At 46.0% G+C, this 9703-nt stretch overlaps 1 protein-coding gene across 1 annotated transcript; it reads right to left on the bottom strand.

Annotated features, from left to right (window-relative positions):
• Window positions 1–2151: 2151 nt before the first annotated feature.
• On the bottom strand, window positions 2152–9430 carry slc7a14a (solute carrier family 7 member 14a; the record flags this gene model as incomplete). The annotated part of the gene is made up of 7 exons (XM_080836229.1): window positions 2152–2501; window positions 2895–3772; window positions 4251–4459; window positions 6576–6722; window positions 6969–7186; window positions 8094–8330; window positions 9133–9430. The coding sequence occupies 7 exons, from the start codon at window positions 9428–9430 to the stop codon at window positions 2152–2154; spliced, it is 2337 nt and encodes a 778-aa protein (XP_080692355.1).
• Window positions 9431–9703: the final 273 nt, after the last annotated feature.

The following is a 9703-nucleotide window of genomic DNA, read 5'->3' as shown; positions in this document are numbered from 1 at the left end:
AGTTCTGCTACATTTGAAGAGTTCTATGATGTCTCATTGTGGTAATCACACATGCAAATACTCAGCGACACGGTTACTCTGGGCCCTGTGCACCTGAACATGCTACACATTCAACACGACACATCGAAAGGTAGTCACACCAAAAACCAATGCAACAGTATTGTACCAAACAAGGTCCCAGCAAGTGGAAATCTTAGGTAGAGAGCAAATGCATACAGCGAGAAAATGCTTAGGAAAATACATGTACTGTCTATTCTTTTCATTACGTTGACATTTTCCTAATTGCTTGTATCGTCATACAATGCTTGTGGTAGGACTCATAACTTGGAGGGAATGTCATATTTAGACTCGTACACTGTGGCATGGCAGATGCAAGCATGTTTACACCACACTAGCGAGGTCAGGGGTCGTAGCTATGGGAGCAGCACGGCGAAGCCAGAGCAGTGCGGTTAGTGTCGATGTACAGTAAGGCCGTCTGTGGCGGGGCTGATTCTCTCATGCAGAAAGTGTCTTTAGACATGTTTAAGGACGCTTGGGGGCCTTGCTTGGTCCTATTTTTAGGGAGATTCTCCGGGTTGACGAACACACAGCAGAGACAGAGCCAGAGACACTGGAGAGAGGGAGATAGATAGATAGAGAGATAGATACATAGATAGATAGATAGATAGATAGAGGGATACATAGATAGAGAGATAGACAGAGAGATAGATGGAGAAAGAGAGAAGCCTGATAACACCTGAGTCACAGATGAAGCACATGCCAGAGAGGCATTCAAATAGAGGTCACCTTCACTCCTTCCACTCATGCTGTTTATGGGGATTTTATGCACTTCTGTTTTTCATGTCTGCATCCTATCTGCTTTTTGCTCTCATTTCGGGATGGGAAGCCGAAAAACCAAGAGACACAAACCATACTGTCTTTTCAAACCGGAGCACTACACACACAGAGCTGCCTGCTTGCAAGGATGTGTGTGGAGGGTGTCACGACATGGATGGCAAGCTGCTGATTCAGGGATGGGTGAACATGGTGATGACCCAAAGGGCGACAACATAAACACCTGGCCAATTGATAGAGATAAATAAATGAATACATGAATGCATCAAATCACTTTTACACACATGCTCTGCCCTGACCACAGTCACAAGATTGTTCACATCAACAAGCCCCAGACACAGACACAGAAACAAGCATGGACATCATGGCAATCATAGGTAAAGCACACACTGACAGATGAAGGCACTATTGCAAGATTCTGCAAATCCAATTCATGTTTTTGTGGAAACCCAGTGGTGATATAGCCCCGCCGCCACCCACCTCTTGGGCTAGATGCTAGGAGAAGCAGTGAAGTAAAACTTTCTTTCTCATCCCTAAAACCGCACCTGAAGTCTAAACCAGTCCAAACAGTATCTCAGATCCAACAGTAACTCAGCTTATCTATGGTCCTGTTTACATTTCATGTCATGATTTTGGCCAACAAAAATAAGGTATAATGTTTATTATAAAAATAATGACAGCCTCTCATAAGTTAAGAATACATAAACCTAGGAGATAAATAATGAGGGCTGCTGGTAAAAAGCTACTTGTGGAATCCAAGCCTTCCCCGCTATGACAGGTATAACAAAAGCATTTTTAGCTTCTATCCTGTCCTTGGCAGATGAAAATATTGGCTTTGTGGCCAGAGGCTGCCCTGACCTAGATACAGGAAATGGTTCAGGCATCAAAAACCGCCCACTTCCTGCCAGTCAAAAGCAGCTGTGTCATGAAGATGTGGCAAATGGTCAACTTTTTTTGGGTTGCGACTTGAACCAAGTTATGTAGTTCTTGTACACTTAATGATAGCATGGATTGCTTGGGATGGCCTCAGTGAAACATGATCATGTGTGGAATGAAGTGTTACAGTAAAATGTAAAAGTACGACTTAGAAAAAAAAATGGTGGAGCTTTCGTTTTGAAATGGAAATGTTGTTGCCATTATAAGGTTAAACCACCATCTCCTCTCCGCCTACTTCCCAGCAACAACAGATAAGAGGATGACATGGCCACAGGACCACAAAATGGAACTCTTCTGACTCAGAGGAGACCATCTAGCCCAAGGGCCGCAGCCATCATCATCAGCACACACACACAAACAGTATTCACCCAGGGGTCACTCTCAGTCCAGCGGATCATCTAAGTCATCGTCCACCACCAGGCTCTCGAAGCCCAGGCTGGGTTTGCCTTTGCTTTTTGCTTTGCTGCCTTTGGGGGAGGGGGAGGTCCAGGGACTGTCTAGGGAGTCTGCTGGGGGGGCCTGGATCTCGGACTTGTTCTTCTCCTGGTTCTGCTTGGTGCCGCCATCTTGGGGCTCGTCCCAGTTGTCCTCTGCGGGGTTGAAGTCGTCGGCGAAGCCATCGTCCACGCCCACATCGTAGCGCTGGTACGTGCTGGCGTGTGCCTCCTCCTCACGTGCTGTGATCTCCAGGGTGCTGTGCCACATGCCATAGCCAAAGTAGATCAGCACTCCTGTAGGGCAGGGGTATACACACACACACACACACACACACACACACACACACACACACACACACACACAAACACACAGAGTGTGAGAGAGCGAGAGAAAGGGAAAGTGAGAGATAATCAAAAAAATACATTAATTAAGAGACATATGCCAGGCCTAGTCATGAAACTAAAAATGAAAGAAGCACTGCATGAATCAGTGAAATCCTTTTGTGCTTTTGTTATCAGGAACAGGGAGTGAGAGTGCGAGAACAATGTGACCTGAGACACAACACAGCAAGATGTGAGAAAATGGCTACAAGAAAAAATAAACTGGTTTTCACACACAAACAAACCCTCCCTCTCTCTCTCCTGCACTACAGACATATTCCCTGGCCCACTATCGAGTGAACTCACCCACGAAGCACCAGACAGCGAAGCGTATCCAGGTGATGTTGGACAGCTTGAGCATGAGGTAAATGTTGACCAGCATGGCGGAGGCCGGCACGAAGGGCACGCAGGGGGCCATGTAGGGGAGCCGCTTGGGGTTCTCCGGCTGCTGGATGATGATGAACACCAGCAACACCATGACCACCAGCAGCACCACCAGCAGCAGCACGGCCCACCAGCGGCCCTCGCTGATGCAGCCCGCGCCAAAGGTGACCAGCGAGCAGAAGCCGAACATCAGGAAGAAGAGCATCAGCACGCAGCGCGTCACCGTGCGGCCCGTGGCCACTGTGGGCCGGTCCATCTTACTCGGCAGACCCAGGCGGATGCGCAGCGTGTAGTAGCGTGGGCCCAGCAGCTTCTTCAGCTTTAGCACGTGCGCGCTGTCCGACTCTTCGGCCTCTATCACCGACGTCATGTCCACTGTGCCGTAGTTGGGGTGGGCGGCAGTGTAGGCGGACTTGTCCGGTTTGCCGATGAGCATCTCGTTGTCACCCAGGGAAGGCAGGTTCTTGGCGCCGCAGGTGTTGGTGAGCGGGCCGGCAAACTCGTCTCCCTCGCTGACGGGCGAGCAGGCTTCCTTCTCGCATTCGGCCAGCACGCCCTCCTTCCGCTTGGTGCTCTCCTCCGACAGGAAGTTGACGAAGCCGTGGATGTCGCTCTCTGGCTGGTAGCGCAGCAGCAGCACGCAGACGGACACCAGCGTGTAGGCCAGCAGCGTGCCGATGGACATCATCTCGATCAGGTCCCTCAGGCTGACCAGCAGAGACAGCAGGGCCGCCAGGGAGCCCGACACCACACACGCCACCATGGGCGTCTCGGTGTACGTGTTCACAACAGCCAGGAACCTGCACAAACATGTGCACAGTAAACAAACACAGACCGAGTACACACCAATGTAGACCAATACCAACAAACATACATACACAAACTATGTATATATATCCCCAGTGTTTGAGCTGTTAAACATGGCTGCAGAGAGCCTAATACATTGTTGTCTTGACTAATGACCCTAATCAGTCACTGTTCTACTTGTTTGTTTATTTTGTGTTTATCAGAGGATTGCAAACCACAATGCACAATTAATTGGGTGCCACGCAGAGACTGTGAGCGTATAGGAATTCATAATTATGTTTCAATTACATGTCACCCCTTTAGAAATCAATTGCAGACACTGGTACCCACACAACAAAATATGTATGTATACTGTATATGTGGAGCCAGGCAATAACAGTGTGTCACTCTTAGGCACACACACACACACACACACACACACACACACACACACACTAACACACACACACACACACAGGTGGGCCAACTCACTTGAAGAGCAGGCCATCTCCAGCCATGGCGTAGATTACGCGGGGCATAGGGAAGAGCGAGCCAAACAGGCTGACCGTCAGGCCTGCGATGGAGCCGATGGCCACGATGTACTTGGCTGCCTGGAAGCCGTGCTGAGAGAACATCTCCATCAGAGGGGCGTCTGCGTCGATCTCAGTGTAGGGCACCATCAGGGTCAGGATCACGCTCACCTGGGAAGACAGGAGAGAGAGATGAAGGGCACTGGAGGAAGAGGAATGCCAGTGGAGCAGGAACCGGGGGAGTAAATGATTATGAGTGTTTTTGCTTAATCCATGTTCACCCCTTCTTTACGTATGGATTTAGGCCGTTGTTACTCTTCTGAGTTCTGATGGTTCCTTTGTTATCTATCCAACATGACTACTTCCTGATGCATTCAGACTATGTAGTATTTCTCTATATGTTCCTAATGAAAGTTAAACTAGGCCTGTGTATAATAGTGTTTCAGTATACCGTGACTATTGTACTTTATCCATCATGATAATAAACACCTAAGTTGAATCAAAGAAGCCTTGTGTCAGTTAGCCCTCTGTGTATGTTTCCTTAGAGAAGACAAGTCTTGTAATGTTTATTTTTCTCCTCCTTTTTGGGGGAGTTATTGAATTGATGCTCGTGTTTTTTTTTGTTCTTCCTGTGTGGGGGTTTTGAGGAAACACCATGATAATGTTCTGTTCACGCTCAGTCCTATAAATGAATCATGGGTGTCCTGCTCTTGCCCTTGTTCTCTCACTCTGATTTACCTCATCTCTCGCTATAAGGAAGATTGCTGTCATTCTTAGATTCATTAGGGTTCTTTACATCTGCAATGCTAACCAGCTGATTGTTTTATCTGGACATTGTGAGAAATATATTCTTCAAAGAAACCGTTGAATTGAAGATCAGACGGTAATTTTACTCATCGTGCTCTTTAGACCTGGCAGTGTTTTGGGATAAGCAGGGTCAGGTTATGACACATGGATCAAACTGCATGGCAAGCAATCGGAAGAGTCTTCAGTGAGCAACAACTAAAGTAGGCAATGACAAAAAAAAATAGAGTTTGCACGTCTTAAGATGAGAGCAAGAGCAAGAGAGTGTATGTGTTGCTGTGGTGCTTATCCTAATGTGAGTGTGAAACTACTTTCTCTCACTGTGATAGAACATTTTTAGACAGTGCAGTAAATTAGTGGAATTGCTGTCTGGAACTGAAACAGGCTCTCAGATGTGTGAAAAAGCAACCATTTTGAATTCACAGCTCCAGCAACACTGAGGATGGATGAGCAGGAGGAGGAGGCAAAATTAGAAAAATGGTAGACAGATAGATAGATAGATAGATAGATGGAAATATGGATGGATAGATAGATAGATAGATAGATAGATAGATAGATAGATAGATAGATAGATAGATAGATAGATAGATAGATAGATAGATGGAAATATGGATGGATAGATAGATAGATAGATAGATAGATAGATAGATAGATAGATAGATAAATAGATAGATAGGTAGATAGATAGATAGATAGATAGATAGATAGATAGATAGATCAAGAGCAAGCAGAGAAAGAGAAACAGAGAGAAATAGTGCAAGAGACAAATAGAGAGACGCAGTAGCTGAAAGTGAAACTGACAGAGTCTCTGGCTGAATTGCCCTCTTGCAGCTTTAGAGGCCTCCAGGTGGTTGTGGCATGGGGCTGCAGGCGGTGTTATTGATGCCACCTGTCTGCCGCTCGTCGGGCACCCGCTCGGCTGTGTTCAAGGGGTTACCATAGCAACAAGCCCTAGGCTGTCCCAGAGCTGCAGTAATGTGTGTCTCTGTCTGTCTCTTTCTGGGGTTAGCTGTCTCATCAGGAATTCACCAGCAGATCCATGAAGAGAATACTAAATGATACAAGGAACCAAAACTCCCTGTGAAATAGCTACATGCAACCTTTAAACCCTTTGTTTTGAAGAGAAAAAAATAAAAAGAAGAATATATATATGCGCTGCCATCCTGGAACTTGGGGTATCACCATGGCAATATGTGGGGCCTCATATGAAAATCACTCCTGAGCAATCCAACAGATATGTCATTGAAGGTCTAGAAGGGCAAATAGCAATATAGACAGACCTCCTGCTGAATTACATTCATATTTTACCACAGCCACGAGGGACACACACATATCGCCCCACAGTGCAGAGTACTACCCAGCACCACTTTCAGTGCAATACATTTGTCTGGCAGAAAATGGGCATAATGATTGACAAAATCGACTTAACAAATGCCAAAGTGTTGCCTGCGAGCCTTGCTTTTCCTGATGCATGTATACTCACAGACACGTAGGCAGTCAGGCAGGTGACCAGGGAAGCAGTGATAGCATATGGAATGGAGGTGTTGGGGCTCTTGGCCTCCTCTCCTGTGGTGGCAATGATGTCAAACCCAATGAAAGCGTAGAAGCAGGTGGCTGCACCTTGCATGACCTGTGCACACACCAGAGAGGAGAAATCTATGCAGACAACATTTCAGCAAGTTCCTTACAGCTTAAACCTATTATGAGTGTAACATCATTAACAAAAATGAACATAAAATGGTTCTATTGTTTGTTCTGAAATGTACTTTCACATCTTCTGGATGGATGAAGGTAAAAAGAAGTTTAACATGTCCAATGGTAGATGCTAGCTACCTGGTGAATAGTTAACAGTAGCTTTAACTGAAGAGTACGTTACCCCCGACCAGCCGAACGGCAAGAATCGTCCCTCCTCCCAGTTGGCCCCATTGACGAAAAAGAGGCCGGCTATCATGATGAACACCCACACCACAAGGTTGATTACATTCAGCACGTTGTTAAAGCCCACCGAGTTCTTCACTCCAAGGGCAACGACCACCGTTACAAGCATGGCGATCACCAAAGCCAGGAAGTCAGGGTAGGACTGTTCACCTTTCCCTGCAAGGAAAGATCACATGAGGGTATTTCAGTTCAGTATCTGAGTTCTTTCTAAGAAACACGGTGAATAGTTTAGAGAATAATAGCACCAGGCTTTTAGAGTACCAAAGCTTTTGCAATCAGGTGTCAGTGGTTATCCTGATTTTATATGGTGGTCTCACAACATTTAAAAAACATAATTTTGCCCATGATCCCAGTTAATACTTTACCAAAAGCATGGTATACAAGAAAAATAGAATATAAATCCTAACTCTAGATTTAAAAGAATCTGCACCATGTCAGTGTCATATTTAGAAACCAGTAATCATCTGTGGAGTCTATTTCTGTCTTATTGTTAATTAGAAATCTCATGTAGGATGACATGTTCACAAGTTCACACTACTTGATGGTTGTGTCTGTAATCACAGACAACATCTCATGTCATGGCTGACTCGTTGGAACTCCATAAAAAAACATTCATGCCTTCCGAACCAATCAAACCTCTGAGTTTCTTTCAGACCTTAATTGGCTCCAAATGTGGAACCAGGGGAGAGCTAACTGTCTGACTAAAAGCTTTTTGTTAAATGTTACATTTAATGCTACATTATAGTCTTGTCATCTGCCTCCATAGTGACAGTTTTATCTATCAGATCAAAGCATACTGCAGACACAATTGCAGAAAACATCCAGTTCTATCTGATCTATGTCGTCATGTACATTGCAACAATACAACAACAGCTATTTTCCATGGCATGTGTCTTTTTTCTCTATAGTGAGAGTTTCTCCAAAGGTTATTAGGGAAATCATAACCTAAATATAACTGGACTAAATGAAGTTTCTTTAAGAATTTAATGAGAAAAAAAAAACACATTTAATGCTTTAGTGATCTGGCAGATCCACCCACCAATATACAGCTGGACTCACTCACCGAGGCCATTGAGTGTGCCTACGTGGTTGATCATGAAGCTGCTGATTGAGTGGTTGGCTAGCGAATCAAACATGCTGCTCAGGGCGCTGGCACAAGCCGCTGTGCCAATCAGATACTCCAGAAGCAGATTCCAGCCAATAAAGAAGGCCACAAATTCGCCAACTGTCACATAGCTGTAGGTGTACGCCGAGCCTGTGGTCTTTGGCACACGCACACCAAACTCGGCATAACACACACCTGTTGAGGAGAGAGGCCAGTCAGATTTTGCTAAAGGGAGGTGAGGGGATGTTCTGGAGATGGCAATCTGGCAATGTTGTTGTTTCAGTGTTAGGAACATGAAAGTGTTTAGCAAGCGGCTAACAGGGCTGCATTGATTTTTAGCTCAAGTGAGGGATCAGTTTTCAAATGTCAAGGATACAAGAGGTAAGGCTGCAGAAACAGATGCCAAGACATGATCGCCTCCTCCCTGCCCCGTCTAAAAGGCTGTAGCCTGTCATAGAATGTCCACAGATTTTGGCAGGAACGAATGCGCTTATAAAGGTAGGCAGTAGAGACCACGCTACATCATGGATATACTATAGTTATAGGCATGGATGGCCCAATGGAGTAAATGTGTCTACTTCTGTAATGTGTGTAAATATATACGTATATAACAGAGAAAATGAAAACACTAATTTATTGCAAAGTCAAATAATGGATGGCATTGTTCCACACGGATGTTATTGCTTTTTTATGTACTACTGCTCCAATAAAACAGAGCAGCCTCTGAAGACACGGTACAACGTCAAACACGGTGCAGGAATGCTGATGTATGGCTCTATGAGGCTCTGTGAGGCATAAACAGTCATATGCATTAAGCCATGTATCTCAGTCCCCTGCTCAGCCCCCCCCCCCCCCCCCGTCATTATTCAACCTGAACACTTTATAACACAAACAAATCCCAAAGGTCACAATGGCCACGTTGCAGGATTAAAAAAGGGAAATGTCTGTGTGTCTGTGACTCAGACCGAGGTTACAGGATGAGGATGACGGTGGTCACCTGAAAGGAACGAGGCCACCGCTGCGATGATGAAGGACATGATTACTCCTGGCCCTGCCATCTCCTTGGCGACCAGTCCAGACACCACGTACATGCCGGTACCGACACAGCTTCCCACGCCGAGCGACACCAGGTCCACAGTGGTAAGGACGCGTGCCAGTTTAGTGCCATGGGTGCCGGTGCCAGCCGTGCTCTCCAGCATGGACTCCACTGGTTTAGTGCGCAGCACGCGGGATTGGAAGGCACACCATGCAGCGCCCCACTGGACCCGCCGGATCTTATCCAGAAGCCCACTCATCCTGGCCCACTGCTCACAACACTGGCTGCCAAAGGAACAGCGAGAGTTTTTTCAAGTAATGGGTGAGGCTTTGAGTGTGGTTTGAGAGGGAGATGAACGGATACTTTAAAAGAGGGCTGGGCCGTCTGTAGGCTGATGAGTGAAGAGCTGTTCCACTCTTGGAATCTTTTTCAGGTTTGTTTTCAGACAAGGTCCATACTGGTATGTTTCCACATGACGTCAGTTGATGTGAGCGATGCCTCCACTGTAAATAAAGAAAGTGGGGTTAAATCA

Source organism: Sprattus sprattus (assembly GCF_963457725.1).
Source record: "Sprattus sprattus genome assembly, chromosome: 4".
In the NCBI taxonomy this organism is placed as follows: Eukaryota; Metazoa; Chordata; class Actinopteri; order Clupeiformes; family Clupeidae; genus Sprattus; species Sprattus sprattus.
The sequence above is the reverse complement of the archived record's forward strand: the minus strand, read 5'-3'. Positions and strand labels throughout refer to the sequence as shown.